Here is a 20,543-nt window from a genome sequence, read left to right on the forward strand (position 1 = left end):
AAGAGTGAGGGCACTCACTGGAACCCAGCCCATCTGCACAGAGGCAAGGAAGACTGGCTTATTGACAGGGTCTCACTCTTTGCCCAGGCTGGAGTACAGTGGTGCAATCAAGGCTCACTGCAGCCTCGACCTCCTGGACTCAAGTGATCCTCCCATCTCGGCACCCCAAGTAGCTGGGACCACAGGCATGTGCCACCACAACCAGCTATTTAAAAAAATTTTTTTTTCTTTTTTTGAGACGGAGTCTCACTCCTGTCACCCAGGCTGGAGTGCAATGGCATAATCTTGGCTCGCTGCAACCTCTGCTTCCCAGTTCAAGTGATTCTCCTATCTTAGCCTCCCCAGTACCTGAGATTACAGGCACCCACCACCATGCCCAGCTAATTTTTGTATTTTTAGTAGAGATGGGGTTATACCATGTTGGCCAGGCTGGTCTCAAACTCCTGACTTCAGGTGATCCTCCTGCCTCGGCCTCCCAAAGTGCTGGGATTACAGGCATGAGCCACCACGCTCGGCCTATTTTTAAAATTTTTTACCGAGATGGGATCTCCTTATGTTGCCCAGGCTGGTCTTGAACTCCTGACCTCAGGTGATCCTCCCACCTTGGCCTCCCAAAGTGCTGGGATTACAGGCATGAGCCATCGCACCCAGCCTATTTTTTAAATTTTTTGCAGAGACGGGATCTCCTATGTTGCCCAGGCTGGTCTCGAACTCCTGAGCTCAGGTGATCCTCCCACTTTTGCCTCCTGAAGTGTTGGGATTACAGGCGTGAAGCACTGTGCCTGGCCAAGGGAGACTTTTCTATCCATGCTGCACAGCAATCTCGTCCTCCTGCTAGAAGAAATAAGAAGACTCTTGGGGTTGGGAAGAACCTTAAATGTCAAATTCTATTTTCTCCTGTCAGATGACAAAAGTAAATCAGCATTTCCTTTAAAAATCAGAGCACTGACTTTGGTCCTATTCAAAATAGCTACCTGCAATTAGAAGTAGGGTAAAAAATGATTCACCAAAATGTTGTTTAACTTTCTCTCTCTTTTTTTTCAAATAATTATGAGAATTTTATTAGCCAAGGGATAGCAGCTGGAGGAGAAATAACAAACAAAAAAATACATCTTAAGAATCCTTAAGTACAGTGCATATTTACATTTTAAGTGTCATATTTTAGAAGGCCACTGTCCATCAGCTCAGTAAATGTACCAGCTTCTAAAGCCACAATGCCATAGGCCCATTTGTTGATTCAATTCCGACCCACTGTCCTCGGGCTCAGGAGACTGTCTTTTCCATCTGACTCTGGTCTCTCCATTGGCTTCAGGAGAACACCGCTCGGCGGTTTAAGGCTAACATCTTACAGGGTAACATCGGCCTGGAGCCAGGTGCTGTTCTCCATGAAAACCTCCCCCTTGGCAGCTCAGCCGACATAGACAACACACAAGCGCAGCTCTGCACTTCTCCCCTCATCTTCCCACAGTGACATCCACGTCAGGTAGCCAAGCAGAAGAGAAGGCAGAGGCCCACCAAGAGCTGACACTGCACAGTCCTGGGGGGACCATCCTCCCATCTCACTGGGGACGAATTGAGGTTCTGGAGCCTCTCCCCTGACAGACAGCTTGTCAGGGGCATTTATGGGTCATCTGGGATTTCAGACAACACCCGTGGTCTGCAGGTTCAGAAAGTGCTTTCAAGCAGGCAGTGGCACCCACACCCAGTGGGACACACCTCCTGGGTCCGAAACCACTCCATCATGTGGCTGGTGTGGCCACCGTGCCCACAGGTCAGGCAGAAATTGGACGATCCCCGCACAGCCACATGGCAGATGGCACACTGGAACGTGAAGCCTTTGCAGATGGCACACTGCGTGCCACGGACCTCACTCCGGCAGTGGCTGCAGTACACGCCGAACTCTGGAAATGGGCAGGGATGGGCAAAACAAGAGGCAGCATGAGTTGAGTTCTGAAAAAGGAAACTGGGGCTTGCTGGGAAGAAGGACGTCTCCTCTTAAGACTCCGGCAGATTCTTAGACCAGTGGTTTGCATTTTCTGTTTTTTTGGTTTTTTCTTTTTGAGACAGAGTTTCATTCTTGTCGCCCAGGCTCGAGTGCAATGGTACAATCTTGGCTCACTGCAACCTTCACAGCCCGGGTTCAAGTGTCCTGCCTCAGCCTCCCAAGTAGCTGGAATTACAGGCGCCTGCCACCACCCCTGGGGCTAAGTTTGTATTTTTAGCAGAGACGGGGTTTCGCCTTGTTGGCCAGGCTGGTCTCGAACTCCTGACCTCAGGTGATCCACCTGCCTTGGCCTCCCAAAGTGCTGGGATTACAGGCGTGAGCCACCGTGCCCAGCCCATTTTCTGTTTTTTGTTTGTTTGTTTTAAATCAGAACTCCTTCTGAGCCACTGCACCTGGTTGAGTACTGCATTTTCTCAGGGGTCCCACGTGGAAACCCAGTGCCCCACAGCAGGGGGCAGCTGCATCTGATGCCTCTTCCCACCCCGACAGCTGGCAGGGCCTGGCACGCAGGAGATGTTGAACAGGTGAAAGAACTGAATGACTCAGTAGTAACGCTTCAGCAGAGGGCAGACTGGTTTTACCAACGCCTGCTACTGCCCACTCGCCACTGGCCCAAGTCAGGACACCACGGTGCTGCTCCACCGCCAGGCAAGGACTGGTTCCACTGGGCTACCCCGAGTGAAACCTGCTCTGTCTACTCTGCTGGCAATAATCTCCTCATCAACTGACCCTCCCGCCTCTGCTGGCCTTTGGATGAAAGGCCATTTCTTACTTAAGTCCTCTGACTGCAGGGGCAGTGGGGTGGGGACTGGGCCCCATCACCGCCTCCAGACCATGGACCTTCTGCTGGAGGCCAACGTCACCCAGCTTCACCAGCCTTTCCCCCTTCTCTCTGTGTCATCTACGGACATTCTGGAGACACGCCCCCATTCACTGGAGACTTGTTCTCGGCTCTCAATTTTCTCTCTACCCCAGATCTTAGCACAATCCTGGAGGTCTCCCAAACCTACACCACTAACCCTGTGCCCACCCGGCCATTCAGGTCTTTGCCCTCATCCCTAACCCACCACCACTAACCCTTTGGTCCACCTGCCCCTTTCTAGCTGCAGTTTGCCCTTTGGCCAACCTGAATTACATGGACTCACTTTATAATAATCACTTGTTTTGCAAATGCCTTCAATTCCTTTGCCCATCTCCTGCACCACCTGGCAAAACCTCTACCCGGGATGAACCATATCACCTGCCCATTCCATGCCTGCCCACAAGAGGCTGAACAATCCTGCAGAAAGGCCCATGGTCAAGAAATGCATCTCACTTCATACACACGATCACCAATAGACACAACACTAGTCCTGCACAGAGCCTGTGTTCCCTTCTGTCCCCGGGAGGGTGACTTCGGGCCTCCGCCACATTCAGCAAACTCCTCCCTCAGGCCTTTTCTCCCCGCTCCTGCACCCGCCGGCCTCTCCTCTCACTTCCCCTCATCATTACACCAGGCATCTTCCAATCTCCCACCTCTCCTTCCCTCTTACAACGGAGGGAGGGTCCTTTCTTCCAGCAGAACTGGCTGCTCTGTTGAATGACAATTGGTGGTTAGAAAAATACGCCAGTAAAAACTCCTCTGATATGTGGTACCTAAGGGCATATTTTATGATAGTCCCAATTAAGGCAGATCCTGAGACAAATCAGACTAGTTTGATAATTTTGGTTTCAAAATAGCTACGTCTTCTCCCTCTAAGCATAATTTTTTATATTATGTACAAACTTTGGTTATATTCTCATGAAAAGCCTAATTAGTTGAAAACTCTCAAATTTTCATTACTGGTTTTATTGGCCAACATTTAACATTAAGAGAATGTAAATATTGTGTGTTCAGGTAAATGTAATTCTAATGTTTAAAAGGGCTTGTTCTTTGGTACTTGAGATAACTGTAAACTTAATTATTCTCCATATCTATCTGGGTAAAATTATTAAAATGTCATCTCACAGTACCATTAATAATTGTGTTTCTCTACAGTGAATCAGATTAAATATAGGTTTCAAGATCCTTGTTAACTTTAAGACCCTGAACTAATATTTCATTTCATTAATTAGTGAATGATCTTTGGGGGGATCTGGACAATTTCTAAGGAGATCTAAATTCACAAAGACAGAAAACACAAAAACCCCAGGACGCCCTCCCTTGCCTCTTCCCGGTATATACACAATGGGATGGCTCAGCAGACGAACCGGTTGAGAAGGATGGGCAGACGCCCGTGGGCCTTGCTGGTGCGCGCCTCCTCTCACCACTTTAGGGCACACAAAGGGATGTGGAATGTGTTCCCCAAACAGAGCGGGCAAGGTGTCTCACATCTGGTTGCCTTTAGAATTTTCCCTGACAATCCACTAAGAGTGTCGGTCGCCAACGGTTCCAGGTTTTCTCTGGGTCTCTGAGGGAAGAAGAATGACTCCGGGAGGCTGGGGCTCTACTAGATACAAGTTGCAAAGCAGATACCACTTGCCAAGTATGAGATATGAATCTATATTCAATATAATCGACGTGTTCTGTTAGTTCATCAAAGAAATGTTCCAGTTTTATTAAAATGATCAGTCAATGTGCTGAGGGTATTGTTTTACTGCATGTGCTGATAAAGTTAGTATATTTTAAAGTTAAAATATTTAAATTTGCTGGTTTTGTGTACATCTCAAAACACACACACGCACACACAAACACACAAAGGTATCTTAGCATTTTTAAACAAAATCAAATGATATACACTTTAAGAGGAAAAAAACAATACTTCCTAAGAAAACTGTTTAGTGACAAAGAAAATGTCAAATGTGATTCTGTGCCAGGATAAGAGGGTTCCCTACAGCACCAAAATAATCTCACTTGACAGCTGGTTAATTTCTGGTGCTTTTTGTCATGCTTTTGAATTATATTAAACAAAAATCTACTTCTGAAAAGTCTAGGGTTCTTAATTATTTGCTGCTGTGTTTATTTATTTATTTTTATTTATTTATTTATTTTTTTTGAGATGAAGTCTCGCTCTTGTCACCCAGTTTGGAGTGCAATGGTGCGATCTCAGCTCACTGCAACCTCCGCCTCACGGATTCAAGCGATTCTCCTGCCTCAGCCTCCCGAGTAGCTGGGATTACAAGTGCCTGCCAACATGCCCGGCTAATTTTTGTATTTCTAGTAGAGAGGGGGTTTCACCATGTTGGCTAGGCTGGTCTCAAACTCCTAACCTCAGGTGATCCGCCTGCCTCAGCTTCCCAAAGTGCTGGGATTATAGGCATGAGCCACTGCATCCCGCCTGCTGTGTTTATTTTAAATATCATCATTCTGAACCAAGTATGTTACAACGTCTTGTCTTTAGGCATATAATAACTTATGCTTATATCGAATCACCTCTGACAACTCTTTCTCAAAATGCCTTTTCCCAAATTTGGAAAAATAAAGCTCTCACTGTCTTCACATGTCGGCTACATGTAGAACTCTCCAGATGACAAGTGGCCAACACTACAGATTTGTTCCCTCACTATAGGAAGGAGGGAAGCCAGAAATGACTGGGAATGTCTGGCATTCTCTATACTTTTAATAGTTTAGCATTATTGTAAAAGCTCTTGTATTTGTTAAACCCACAATATGAGAAATCAAATAGGGAAGTTCAACCTCCCTGGGGAACTTTACTCAAGTGCAAGATTATTAATGGGAATTTTTCCACAACTTCTTTCAAGATCAATAGAAGGATACTCATGTCTGTTACAAAGACTGGCATATCTTTCAACAAATTTATTTTTTAAACTTATGTTTAAAATGAAAATACAGTACTTGGCCGGGTGCCGTGGCTCTCGTCTGTAATCCCAGCACTCTGGGAGACCGAGGTGGGTGGATCACCTGAGGCCAGGAGTTCGAGACCAGCCTGGCCAACATGGCAAAACCCATCTCCACTAAAAACAAAAAAATTAGCTGGGCGTGGCGGTGCACACCTATAATACCTGGAAGGCTGAGGTAGGAGAACTGCTTGAACCTGGGCGGCAGAGGTTACAGTGAGCCAAGACTGCACCACTGCACTCCAGCCTGGGCAACAGAGAGAGACCTTGTTCCCCCCACAGCACCCCCTCCACGAAAAAAGAAAACAAAACTAAAAAGAAAATAGAGTACTCCTTTCGTTTGGCAGTAACCTTACAAACATTTTACGGGATGAATTAAAAGAGCCTGGAGATTTGTCAATATCCTCAGAGTCCAAAATATTTTAGTGTTGGGGAATCACTAACTGAATCCTTAGGAAATGATTACGTGTTTTTCTGCTCCATACGATACTGTTATCATAAACTAGCCAGAGCCATTTCGCATTATTGCCAACTGCCAGTTTCTGCTTTTGCCTCACACTTGCCTAAAGTCACCTGCTATAAACAATAGGTCAGAAATAGAAACTTATAGAAGACATGTCAAAATAAAGCCTCCTTAGGCACTAATAAAGGTACTCTTCACTACTGATATTACTGAAGATTCCTGAATACCAACTTTCCAAATAAGCTGACACCAGCCAGAAGCAGTTTCTCATGCCTGTAATCCCAGCACTTTGCGAGGCCGAGGTGGGGGTATCACTTGAGCCCAGGAGTTTGAGACCAGCCTGGGCAACATGGCGAGACCCCATCTCTACAAAAACATTTTCTAAAAAATTAGCCGGGCATGATGGTGTATGCCTGTGGTCCCAGCTACTCGGGAGACTGTGGTGGGAGGGTTGTTGAGCCCAGCAGGTCGAGGCTGCAGTGAGCTGTGGTCATGCCTCTGCACTGCAGCCTGGGTGACAGAGTGAGACCCTGTCTCAAAAACCAAACAAGCCAAACACCATTGCCACCAGGAGACACTTGTCAGGCTGTGGAATGGATCAGGATTTCTAGGACTTTTTGGTTCAGAAGCAGATGACTTTAGTGAAAGCAGATGGGTAGAGATTCCAAGATAATTAGAACAAGAATTACTTAGCAGGGACTGAATACAACTGATGGAAAAATTTAATTCTGGCTAATGATCTATTTTCTACTAGAAAGGAGAAAACATTCTTTCCTTTTTTTTGCTCCATCTCTACCCCTCAGTTTAACACATGATAAATATTGAAATGAAACACTCTGACAATGGTATCTTATTCCAATTACCTTCAGGAGGAAAAAAAATCCAAAAAAGATCTTAATATAGACTACAAGATACCAAATCATTAGGAAACCTTAGAACAATAATTCCATAGGAAATATCATACGTTGATTAACCTCATCTGCAGAAGTGCTCAGAACAATGGGTAAGTACCACACAAAGGCCTTTTCTTTCCATGACAAAATATTTATACAGGTTCAGTGAGTCTGCTGGGGCTGGGTGTGGCGGCTCATGCTCCTAATCCCAGCATGCTGGGAGGCTGAGATGGAAGGATCACTTGAACCCAAGAATTTGAGACCACAATGGACGACATAGTGAGACTCTGTCTCTATTTTATAACAATTTAAAAAATAAAAAATAAAAGAAGCTGCCCTCCTCCTTATCATGATATACATGGATAGATCAAATTTACAGCCAAGGTTGTGCCCAAAACATCACATTTAGATTCAAATCTCATTTAAATTAGGTATGATATGGCCAGGCACGGTTGCTCACGTCTGTAATCCTAGCACTCTGGGAGGCCGAGGCTGGCGGATCCCGAGGTCAGGAGATTGAGACCATCCTGGCTCACATGGTGAAAGGCTGTCTCTACTAAAAATACAAAAAAATTAGCCGGGCATGGTGGCGGGCGCCTCTAGTCCCAGCTACTCGGGAGGCTGAGGCAGGAGAATGGCGTAAACCCGGCAGGCGGAGCTTGCAGTGAGCCGAGATTGCGCCACCGCACTCCAGCCTGGGCGAAAGAGCTAGCCTCCATCTCAAAAAAATAAATAAATAAATAAATAAAATAAACTAGGTATGATAAGTCATTATGAAGGGGAGGAGATTGCTTCATATGTGGACATGCAGCCCACAAGTCCTCCCAGGAAACTTCTTTGGCTTAGGGAATCCCAGCCTTGCACAAAGTACAGATGTCATTTCCTGACAGGCCAGAAACACTGACTACCCTGAGGATCACAGGTAAGAGGCACAGGACGACAGGATAGGTTTTGCCAGTGAAACTTGATAGGGATGAAATGAATCATTCTTGGGTCCTAACAGACAAACTAACAAAGACCATAAAAATACTCCCAGCACATAGAACAATCAAAGCATGATTCCAAGGCTTTTCAAAACTTCCAGGAGGAAGCGAACTCCAAAGGTGCAGGATCATATGGCTCCAGTTTGTCAACCATACAACAAAAAGTCTTGTGTATTAATCAACATCACCTATTACACAAAAGTAAATAAAACTGGCCAAAGAAATAAGACGTTAAATTAATATACTGAACCAATAAACTGCTGAACGAAATTTAGGTGAGCAGCTCTGTGCCTCTAGGGAGGGAATTCTCCCCATGAGGAGGCTGGGAAAGCAATCGCTTTGCTCTGCCACCATTAAGACCAAGCACATCACATACCACAATCAGAAACAAAAACAAAAACATCATCTTATATCCTGAGACTTTCTTTAAGGGAATACTCTATTTAACAGTATCCCCATAAAATGAATGAAACCAGGAGCCCCATCTGTAAATACTGAATCCCAATGAAACTAACTTTGTCCCTCAAATTTGCTATGCTGAAGTCTGTGGATATGGGATGATCAAGGAGGTGGAGGTTGCAGTGACCCGAGATTGTTCCATTGCACTCCAGCCTGGGCGACAGAGCGAGACTCCATCTCAAAAAAAAAAAAAAAAAAAAAAAAAAAAGAGAAAGAAAAGAAAATACTTCTTTTACTGCTTTTGTCTGTGAGTCCATCTTTTACAATCCTGCCCTGCTTTATAAACCTTGTGACATTGCTTTTATTGAAATTAGGATACATTATTCATCCTTAACTACCATTAAGTCTTCCTGAGTTTGTATTTCAGACTCTCTGACTGCACTACAGACATCTTGACCCGCCAAACCACACTTTTTATTTCTTTGTACATCCCACAGAATCCAGCATGACACTTTATAAAAGCAGATGTCAATAAGGGTTTAGCTAACTGATGGGCTGATACATCAGCTCTGTATCTCCATGATTCATATGTTTTCCTGAAAACTAATTTTTAAAAGACAAATTGCCGGGCCGGGCGCGGTGGCTCAAGCCTGTAATCCCAGCACTTTGGGAGGCCGAGACGGGCGGATCACGAGGTCAGGAGATCGAGACCATCCTGGCGAACACGGTGAAACCCCGTCTCTACTAAAAAAATACAAAAAAACTAGCCGGGCGAGGCGGCGGGTAGTCCCAGCTACTCGGGAGGCTGAGGCAGGAGAATGGCGTAAACCCGGGGGGCGGAGCTTGCAGTGAGCTGAGATCCGGCCACTGCACTCCAGCCCGGGCGACAGAGCCAGACTCCATCTCAAAAAAATAAATAAATAAATAAATAAATAAAATAATAAAAGACAAATTGCTCCAGGCCATCATTAATCTTTTCCTGAGATACTTTCATACATTTAGATGCTCTGAAAAAATGTTGCCCACATAGCATTTTGTGTCTTTACATTTCTTCAGGTACACATACCAACATAATCTCTGTTAAAATAATCCTTGAAATTCACTACCTAAACCTACATATTACTCTAGTTTGTTTCTTCAAATAGAAACTACCAGGTATGGTGTCTCACATCTGTACTCCCAGCACTCTAGGAGGCCGAGGCGGACGCATCATTTGAGGCCAGTAGTTCAAGACCAGCCTGGACAACATGGCGAAACCCCGTCTCTACCAAAAATACAAGTGGTATTTGTATTGTATTTTACTATCTCAACTAAAAATTCCTATTAATTGTATTGTATTTTAGTGTCTCTACTAAAAATACAAGTGGCATGGTGGCGGGCGCCTGTAGTCCCAGCTACTTGGGAGGCTGAGGCATGAAAATCGCTTGCACTTGGGAGGCAGAGGTTGCAGTGAGCCGAGATCGCGTGACTGCACTCCAGCCTGGGCAACAGAGAGACACTCTGTCTCAAAAACAAAAAAAAGAAAAGAAAAGAAAGGAAAAGAAACTATACCTACACAATTTAAAGAGAGTCAAATCATTCTACGCATCTTATTACAAAACCCAGCATTCCCTGCCACTGCCCACCTCATCACTCCCTAGATGAAATCCTTTCCATTCATTTAACTGTTTCTTTTTTGTTGTTGTTTTTTGCTTTCTTTTTTTTGAGATGGAGTCTCACTCTGTCACTCAGGCTGGAGTGCAATGGCATGATCTCGGCTCACTGCAACCTCTGCCTCCTGGGTTCAAGCGATTCTCCTGCCTCAGCCTCCCAAGTAGCTGGGATTATTGGTGTGCGCCACCATGCCTGGCTAATTTTGTATTTTTAGTAGAGACGGGGTTTCACCATGTTGGCCAGGCTAGTCTCAAACCCCTGGCCTCAAGTGATCTGCCGGACTTGGCCTCCCAAAGTGCTGGGATTACAGGCGTGAGTCACCATGTCTGGCTGAATCCGAATTCTTTACTGCAACTTACAAGCCCCTGCCTGACACAATCCTAAGTACTCTACACTCTAATTGGATACCGCTCTTCTCCCCACTGTACTCCAGCCACACCACGCCACCTTCCTTCGCTTGTTCACAACGACAGTCATTTCCCTGGGGCCTGACCCTCAGTGTGGGACGCTCTTTTCACCACTCTGCACTGATGGCTCCATGGTTCCTTTAAGCCTTCAGACCGCAGCTCCTTGGAGGCCTTCCTAACACACCTCAATTCCTCTCTTAAGATTCTCCCTCTCTGTTCTCCCTGCCCCCACATCGTTTTTGTTTGCTTGTGAATATTTATTTGAAATTATTTAATATTCCCCCCCACTCAGTTGTAAGCTCCATGCAGGGAAGGAATGTGTGGGCACTGTGCCTAAGAGGAGTTGGACACATAGAGGAATAAATGAAGAAATATCCATCCCTCTGATCCACGCTGGAGTACTGTATATAAACTACTTCTATTGCAATAGAAATTTCATCCTGGACCAGGCGCCATGGCTCACACCTGTAATCCCAGCAATCTGGGAGGCCGAGACAGGCATATCACCTGAGATCAGGAGTTCGAGACCAGCCTGGCCAACATGGTGAAACCTCATCTCTACTAAAAGTACAAAAATTTAGCTGGGCATGATAGCAGGCACCTATAATCCCAGCTACTTGGGAGGCTGAGGGAGGAGAAGTTTGAACCCGGGAGGCAAAGGTTGCCGTGAGCCGAGATCGCACCACTGCACTCCAGCCTGGGCGACAAGAGTGAGACTCCATCCCAAAAAAAAAAAAAAAAAGATTTCATCCTGTTATGAAATGCAAGGGCTTTTCAGAAGCTTGGAATGGACTCAAAATGCCTTTGAAATTTCTGCTTAGAAATGAGAAGCTGAAACTTCATTCCAAGTCTGATGCTGTGGACAAATTAAATTACAGGATCTTTCAGACAGTGATAGGAAGAGAGAGAGAAATGCATACTCACCGATCCCTTTGTGAGGGTCAGGAGGACAGGAGACAAACTTCAACACTTCGGCTCGCTTCTCTCTCAGACCCCAACGGTAGAGGATTTCCCCATAGCATTTCTTAAAGTCATCAAATTGCTGGGTGTTGGCAGGGTCCAGGAGCCTGGAGAAAGTGAAAAAGATTTCCTGTCAGTTCCTTTAAGAAAAAATGAGCTTGATCCTAAATGGCACTTAATATGCCCTTCTTAAAGCAACAGTCCTGGCCAGGCACGGTGGCTCACACCTGTCACTCCCCGCACTTTTGGAGGCCGAGGCTGGCAGATCACTTGAGGTCAGGAGTTTGAGACCAGCCTGGCCAACATGGTGAAACTCTGTCTCTACTAAAAATACAAAAATTAGCTGGGCGTGGTGGCATGTGCCTGTAATCCCAGCTACTCAGGAGGCTGAGGCAGGAGAATCACTTGAGCCTGGGAAGCAGAGGTTGCAGTGAGCTGAGATTCCGCCACTGCACTCCAACCTGGCGACAGAGTAAGACTCTGTGTCCAAAAAAAAAAAAAAAAAAAAAAAGCACAAGAGTTGTGATTGTGGAGAAACTGGAGTCCTGGCATCGCAGCTCTCACCTGGGAGGGTGGTTACCTTTTATTTTTATCATGCTGGTCGCGTTCCCGCTCCCGGGGATCACTGCAGGTCAGACTCCCAAAGCGGAGCTCTTCCGGTGAGGATTCTCCCCAGGGGGAGGACAAGTGCTCTACCTCTCTCCCCGCTAAAGAAAATCAAATGCGAAGGGAAGATGGCAATCAGAGAAGGCATGGAAAATATCTGAAGTCTCATAAGACCGCGTGTGGCCAATGGATTTCCCAGAAGAAAAGTAAATGAGGCTGAATACTCTGAGAAATGTAACTAAACAGAACTCTTTCCTACCTTTACCTTTTTGCCCAGGTATTTATTACTAAGAGAACCTGATAGCTAAGTACACACACATGATGCTAAAGCAAATGATGGGCTGGGCATGGTGGCTCATGCCTGGAATCCCAGCACTTTGGGAGGCTGAGGTGGGCAGATCACCTGAAGTCAGACGTTTGAGACCAGCCTGACGAACATGGTGAAACCCATCTCTACTAAAAAAAAAAATACAAAAATTAGCTGGGCATACTAGCACGTGACTGTAATCCCAGCTACTCGGGAGGCTGAGGCAGGAGAATTGCTTGAACCTGGGAGGTGGAGGGTGCAGTGGGTCGAGATCACTCCATTGCACTCCAGCCTGGGCAACACAGCAAGACTCCATCTCAAAAAACTAACTAAATAAATAAATAAAGCAAATGATGGCACAGAGATATAGTGGAATGTTATATAGTCATTATTTACAAAGACTTTTTGAACAATATTTGCTCATGATTTAATTAAAAATAGAACACAAAGTTACATATATGGAATGACCACACTCCTGCACACAAAGAATGGATGGAAATGTTCTAGAACGTTAACGGATGCTATTCCTAGGTGGGAGATCAACGATTACAATTTTCTTCTCTAATACTTCGTGTTTGCTTTTCTTCACTGGGCATGAGCTACTTTTGAAATCAGGAAAATTAAGATCATTTTTAAAAACTGTTTCTTAAAAAAATTCCAGGAAATACAAATACACCTACTCTGCAAATAGCTTTATGATCAGCTGGAGTCAGATCCAGCTGTATTTGTCTACACTGAAAGCGTTCGTGGGGAGGAGTAGGTGGCAGATGAACATGGAAAGGGCATGTGAAGGAGAAAGGATAAGGGTTGGATTTTGGGGGTGAACAGCGGGAAGTCCCATTGTCAGTTTCTCAAGGTTATGAGATGAAAAGCAACACAGCAAAAGGCACAAAGACCCCCAGAACGTGGCCTGTTCAACCTGCAAAGCCAGGCCTCCAGCAAGAGGATCCCTATCACAGTACATGTAAAGAGAAATAAGAAACAAGAAAACATATGGAGACTAAGCATCAACTAAAGCTTACATATGCACAGCTATCAGAGAACTAAAAATCCGGCGTGGGCTAAGTCATTTCCATACAAACCTATGTTCCAGCCGCCAGTGCTGAGCCCTGGGTCTGACATACTGGAGCACGAACCAGAAGAGGTAAAGCTAGGCTACAGATGGAAAGAGAAGAACCAACAGGACTAGCATCAGAATACTGTTCCCCATGACAGTTCACATTAAGAAAACAGCAGGCCAAGCGCGGTGGCTCATGCCTGTAATCCTAGCACTTTGGGAGGCCAAGGAAGGCAGAACACCTGAGGTCAGGGGTTCGAGACCAGCCTGCTCAACATGGTGAACCCTCATCTCTACTAAAAATACAAAAATATACTGGGATTGGTGGTGCATGCCTGTAATCCCAGCTATTCAGGAGGCTGAGGCACGAGAATTGTTTGAACCCAGGAGGCAGAGGTTGCAGTGAGCTGAGATCGTGCCACTGCACTCCAGCCTGGACAATAGAGTAAAACTCCATCTAAAAAAAAAAAAATCAGACAAAACCAGAAAAGGACAAACTTACATATCGACTATGGGACACCACAAGATTAGAAGAACGGTTGGGAAAAGGCCCAAAGGGGTTTGGTATCCCCTGAGGCCGAGACTGGGCTTCGAACACGCTACAGAGCATTGCCAGCGTCTGGACATCCCGGAGCCGGCAATAGTGAGCCAACCTGAGGAAAAGGTGAGAGGAAAGAAGACAAGTCAGGAGGAGGGACTGAGGAGGAACACGATCACAGTCATGGCGTGTTACTGTCATGGGGTGGGATGGGAGGATTCTTCATTTGGCCTCAAAAACCGTCAGGAATGGGGGCTTTCTACAGATCCAGTGGTTTGACCTACTTTGAGTTTGCCTAAACTTGTTTTGGAATATAAGACATCGACGTATTACAAATGATCTACAGAACGCATCTCAAAGCCTCTGGCTAACACTCAGGCATGGGCTTAAACATGAATTGGCTTCTCCAAGAATTAAGTGGACTAACCTGACATCGGAACGAGCCAATACACGCGCTCTGTCCTCCCAGCTCCAAGGAAGAATCACACTGCTTTTGGGGGATTCCCATACATGCCATTTATATAACCTAAAGCTACATGGAGGAGCCCAGAGGACACTGGACCACCACAGTATGCTAGCAGGCAATCGACTTTGGAGGTGCAGTTATGAAGATGAGCTATTAGGTAAGAACAACAAGGAGTGTTTCTACTCTTTAGGTACTCATATCCCCTTTGTCCTTTCAGGAAGATTAGGCTAGAATGTGAGTAAGGAATCAGAGGGGCTTTGCCTTTAAGAATGAATAATATTACTGTCTTCCTATCACTCAATGTCTAATATTTGTGTTTTCACACTCACTATCTTATTTGAGTCTTACACGAAGTAGGTAGAGCAAACCTTATCATCCCTATGTTAGCGACAAGGAAACGGAAGCATGAACACGTGTCCCAGGGGTGGCCTTAATGCATAAATAAAACCTCAACCTGAAGGCAGGAGCGTTTCTCTCCCCAGGCCCTGGGCCTCCAAGTTATGGAGATTCAAATGGTTTTACTTCGTGTTAAATTATATTGTATAGTATATTCCAGTTTGCCACATGTCAGTGCAATAAACTGAACACGAAGGCAATGTTTTCTCGAATTGCCTAACAGGGTGAAAGTGTCATGGTCTCTGGCAAACATGAACACCAACACACAGTTCTCAAAGGTGAGACCCTAGAGCTTTCAAGAAGAAACTTACCATCTCCTGAGCTCAAACTCCTGTGTTCAGACTGACGTGATTTGTGGACTAACGCATGAATCTCTAAAGGATACATGAGTCTCAGGGGTCTCAAATCCTTGTCATAAATGACAAGTATTGTATAGTTCTGTCTGCTGTAAGAAGTTTGTTCTGCACAGAAATTATTTCAGCACTGAAAGGAAAGATCCTACTCCTTCCTTTCATTCCTCGGGCCTCTGCACCTTTCTCTTAGGTGATGACATTTCAAGTGTTCACAGACCAAAAACGGACATCACTCATTTTTCTCACTTTTAGCTCTCATAACCTACAGGGACTCCAGCAGCTGCCGCCCAAATGGATGTCGAGCCCAGGGTGTTTCCAAATCTGGGTCAGATTTCGGACCAAGGCAAAGATCTGTAGCTACCGTAGCCAGCGACCAAACCTGGACAGATCAAAGAGAAATACAAACTCAAACTGGCAAGGACAAGAACCGAAACCGTGAAGCAACCCCATCTGTCTTCCATATAAAACCCGATGCCTTGCTACTCTGGGGGCAGCAAAAGCTGGAACCTTATTGAAATGCAGAAGTTTAGGTCCCAGTTAGTTCTACTGAATCAGCGTTTACATTTTCACCAACTCCTTCGGGGAGTTAAGTGCACTCTAAAGTTTGAGAAACACTAGGCTTAAAAACTTCTCATTAAAAGCAAGCTTCAGAGAAATGACACAGTGTAATAATTTCAATGGGTCATCTACTTAACCACTAACTCACATGACTTTTTATTTTATTTTACTTTTTTGAGACAGAGTCTCGCTCTGTCGTCCAAGCTGGAGTGCCGTGGCACGATCACGGCTCACTGCAACCTCTGCCTCGTGGGTTCAAGCCACCCTCCTGCCTCAGCCTCCCGAGTATCTAGGATTACAGGCATGCGCCACCACACCTGACTAATTTTTGTATTTTTAGTAGAGATGGGGTTTTGCCATGTTGGCCAGGCTGGTCTGGAACTCCTGGACTCAAGTGATACGCCCACCTCGGCCCCAAAAAGTGCTGGGATTACAGGTGTGAGTCACTGTGCCTAACCTCACATGACTTTTTAAAATGCTGCTTCATCAGTAAGTGGGGTTGGCAGGGAGGAAAAAAAAGACAGTCTGTAACACATTTAAGATCTGTCCTTCTTTACCTGAATAATGAAAGACTTTGTTGCCTTCATTATAAAAGTTTCAGTATCCTCTCTGAAGCTAAAATGTAAGAATAATAAAAATAGGCCAAGACAAAATGGATTTGGCTTTCTTTTTGTTGACATCAAATCTGAGGAATACCTCCCGACTTGAAATCCCATGGGGCCTGGAGCCATCGAGCAGAAACCAATAGCCACTAAGTGTCTATTTAAGTCCAAGGCATAGGCTAAACCCATCATGTCATAAGCAAAGCCCCCACCCCCACAATACCTTTAAAAATCAAATACAGCGGACCCCGTGGCTCACGCTTGTAATCCCAGCACTTTGGGAGGACAAGGAGGGCAAATCACGAGGTCAGGAGTTCGAGACCAGCCTGGCCAATATGGTGAAACCCCGTCTCTACTAAAAATACAAAATTAGCTGGGCGTGGCGGCACACGCCTGTAGTCCCAGTTACTTGTGAGGCTAAGGCAGAAGAATCGCTTGAACCCAGGAGGCAGAGGTTGCAGTGAGCCAAGATTGTGCCACTGCACTCCAGCCTGGGCAACAGAGTGAGACTCCGTCTCGGAAAAAAAAAAAAATCAAATACTATTGTCTGGAAAACCTTTCTTAGTAGCAGCACATCACTGTATACCCATTAACTGGAAAACATTATACTAGACTCTGAGATACTCAAAAGAAAGAAGATATGGACTTTGAATCAAGGAGTTTGCAATCTTAAGGAGAAAGAATAGGCAAACAAAGACACTGAGAAACAGGTAGAGAAGCATTAGGCATGCAAAATCAATTAAATCATGTAGCACTAACATAGTTGAAAAATATATAGAAGGTATTATCGAAAAGGAGAAACCTGAAGTTCACATTCATCTCTATAATCAATGACCTAGTGAATCAGTACTAAAGGAAGTTGATGACTTTCTGGGATAAGATAAGATGTTTACTACCCTGGCTAAAAATTTAGGCATGTTATTTCCTCACTGATAATATACATTTCCTAAATGTCCTTAACAGAAACAGTGACTCTTGCATTTACTTCTGCAACTCTTTGCAAAATAGTAAACATATCTTCAACACAAGCATAAAGAACATAAAGGCTAGGTGTGGTGGCTCATGCCTGTAATCCCAACACTTTGGGAGGCCAAGGCAGAAGGATCGCTTGTAGCCAGGAGTTCAAGACTAGCCTGGCCAACATGATGAAACCCAATCTCTACTAAAAAATACAAAAATTAGCTGGTCTTGGTGGCATACATCTATAACCCCAGCTACTCGGGAGGCTGAGGCAGGAGAATCACTTGAACCCGGGAGGCAGAGGTTGCAGTGAGCCGAGATCATGCCACTGCACTCTAGCCTGGGTGACAGAGTGAGACTCCATCACAAAAAAACAAAAACAAAAACAAACCACTGAATGGTGTATTTTAAATGAGTAAATTGCATGGTAGATGGGCTATATCTCAGTTAAGCTGTTTAAAAAAATACAGAGATAGTTTGTTATAATACACTGATATGTTGCTGCAAAGATGAAGAAAATTTAAATATTTGTCATGTTAAATCATATTTTAAAACTGAACATCTCTATCTAAAGGAACACTTTGGTAAATATTTCATAAAATGAAGCATTTTAGAAAAAAAAAAGAATTGAGGGTGCAAATGGCAAAGAAATGGACACGCAAGTTTAGCTACACAGCAATCACCGTGATACTGGAACAGAAAAGAGATGTATAATAAAAAAAAAATTAATCAATGCTTTAGGATCTTCCCAACTAAGCACCAGGAAGAAAAATTTCCAGATTTGGAAAGGCACTCTAACCCTGCAGGCTGGCAAAGAAAACGGAAAAGGAATTCCAAATCAAGACACACACTGTGAAAATGTCATTAAACGCCAGTGACGAAGTAAAAACAATTTGCTCCTGAAGAAAAATCCAAATCTCCACCAAAAGGGATGGACAATACCTGGACAAGATCCTTTCTTCCAACAAGCAAGGCAGAAGCGGCATTCTTCTGACACGTTTCCTGAATATCATTCACATTCAATCTGAAATGTTTTTTAAAGAATTAAAAATTTCATTCTAGTGTAACTTCCCACATCAACAAACAGATGAGAAACTGCCTCTTTGTTTGCTACTCAAAATGTTTTACTCTGTGTTTGCCTTGGGCCTCCTTCCTATCTGACTCAGAGGAAAAGCTTAACTAGAGCTGATGCTAATACATCTGTGGGTTCCAGCCTGGGGAAGATGAAATTGCTCACCTCTTTAAAGTCAGGAGGGGAGGCCATACTCAAATACCAATTTACCAACCAGCTTTTCTATGGAGTTCCCAAGCCTTGAGGGTTGAATAAAAATGCATTGAAATACATGCGACACTGACTATGGTTCCTAACAGAAAGAGTAGTGTGCTATGTACAGACTACAAAGGAAACACTTTCTGTTATGAGTTCGAGTTTAGGAAGAGGCAGGGGAACTGCAGGTGGCCTCTGCGTGCCAATTACTCACCTCTCACTTCCGTCCAAACAAAAGTAGCTGTGCTTTGTATAATAGCTCTTCTGCTTTGTAAAGCAGCATGCCTTGTACAATACTCCACCCCTTTGAACGTGGGTGACACCAGGTTGATGGGATATCACTTCTGTGATTATGTTATTAAGCAATTGACTTTGAAGTCACCTACAGAGAGACTATCCTGGGTGGGGCTGACCTCGTCAGGTGAGGCCTTAGAGGGAAGGTGAAGCATATGTGAGCCATTCCTGCTGGTCTCAAGACGAGATTTATAGACAAGTTCTACACCTGCAAGGGTCTGAATTCTGCTGACAACCTGAACAAGCTTGGAAAAGGAGTCTGTGCATCGGATGAGACCACTGCCTGGCCAATGCCATTTCAGCCTGCTGAGACCCTGAGCAAGGACACAGAAAAGCTGTGCTCAGACTCATGACCCACAAAAACTGGAAGATGAGAAATGAATGTTGTTGGAAGCTAAGTTTGTGAGAATTTGTACACAGCAACAGAAAGCTAACACACTGGGCTTCTCCTGAAATTGCTTTTGAAGAAAGGATTCCCACACTCAAAAAAAAAAAAAAAAAAGGTTTGCTAATCCTAGCTAAGTGACGAGTACAGCAGACTTGAAATTTTGTACTTACATGTACAGTTCTCCCAGCGATTTGTGAACAGGCAGGAGGCACGCAACATCCTGGATGATGACTTTCCCAGCAGCCTTGATCTGTCGATTGCCAGAGTCCGATCCCTCACGCTTACTTTTCCATCGCCTTGATTTCTAGGGGTAGATGAAAGGATGTAACTAATGGGGACTTTGACAAGTGGAAACCAACAATTGCAGAGCTCATCATGTTGGGGTCATTGGTAATTTGCACTTTTTAAAAATTACATCATGCCTACAATTATAGGAATCAGCATCTGTAGGAAATAAAAGGATGAGCTCTTGATCCAATAATCCTAACAGGAAAAAAGCACCTACTGCCGGGCTAGATACATTCTGCAGGTGCTCAGAAACATGTATCAGGAAGCCAGGATTAATACATTAATTAATGAATTTGAAAATAGCAAGTAAATAAGTTAGTAAAGGCCACAAAAATGTGGGAGAACAATTTTTAGATTGAAATCAGTCCTAGGTTCAAAATTCCTGCCTGAAACTAATCAAAGTTTCTTTCCTTAGGCAGTTTGAACAACGTTTGTTGAAAATTTATTTCAGACATAGCAGTGTGTGGGCTCTGCAAACCTCAATCTGTAGTAGGAAGACAGAGAAATTTTGCAGCTTGAGGAGAATTACCCCGTTTTTCTGGAAGACTTGAATTATTTCCAAAAGTGATCTTTCTCAATGTCAAAAATACCTGATTTGAGGGGCTTGGGTAATGGACTTGAAATATCGTGGGCAAGTTTCCCATTTCCCCAGGCTTACCTATGGGTGGCTACATATGTGAGGAGTCTGTATGTATGAAATGAGAGATGTCCTGGAAAACTCAAATTATCAGAGCACAGCCCCATCTGGAATCTTTAAAATGACAAGCCAAGGAGCAGGATTCTATTTTATTACCAGAAGTTAAAAAGGGGGACACCAAAGTGATTCAACTAAGGAAGGAATGACATATTTATTAGCAAAAAAAGGCAAAAGGAGCTAGTAAAAA

The 20,543-nt window shown here is 44.4% G+C and overlaps 1 protein-coding gene across 6 annotated transcripts in view; it reads right to left on the reverse strand.

Annotated features, from left to right (window-relative positions):
* Window positions 1-1,046: 1,046 nt before the first annotated feature.
* The window catches only part of WDR59 (WD repeat domain 59), a 115,889-nt gene continuing 96,392 nt past the window's right edge, over window positions 1,047-20,543 (reverse strand). For 5 of the 6 annotated variants that reach the window (XM_050772681.1, XM_050772679.1, XM_050772678.1 and 2 more), the window contains 8 exons: window positions 19,542-19,675; window positions 18,365-18,446; window positions 15,569-15,681; window positions 14,052-14,202; window positions 13,575-13,647; window positions 12,160-12,286; window positions 11,544-11,686; window positions 1,047-1,901 (listed from right to left, as the gene is read on the reverse strand). In XM_050772681.1, coding sequence (XP_050628638.1) covers window positions 1,666-1,901; window positions 11,544-11,686; window positions 12,160-12,286; window positions 13,575-13,647; window positions 14,052-14,202; window positions 15,569-15,681; window positions 18,365-18,446; window positions 19,542-19,675 — 1,059 coding nt within the window. In that variant the 3' untranslated portion in view covers window positions 1,047-1,665. Of the gene's footprint in view, window positions 1,902-2,822; window positions 8,797-11,543; window positions 11,687-12,159; window positions 12,287-13,574; window positions 13,648-14,051; window positions 14,203-15,568; window positions 15,682-18,364; window positions 18,447-19,541; window positions 19,676-20,543 lie in introns of those variants that run through there. The other variant, XM_050772682.1, reaches the window with a different exon arrangement.

Source organism: Macaca thibetana, chromosome 20, assembly GCF_024542745.1.
Source record: "Macaca thibetana thibetana isolate TM-01 chromosome 20, ASM2454274v1, whole genome shotgun sequence".
Lineage (NCBI taxonomy): Eukaryota > Metazoa > Chordata > Mammalia > Primates > Cercopithecidae > Macaca > Macaca thibetana.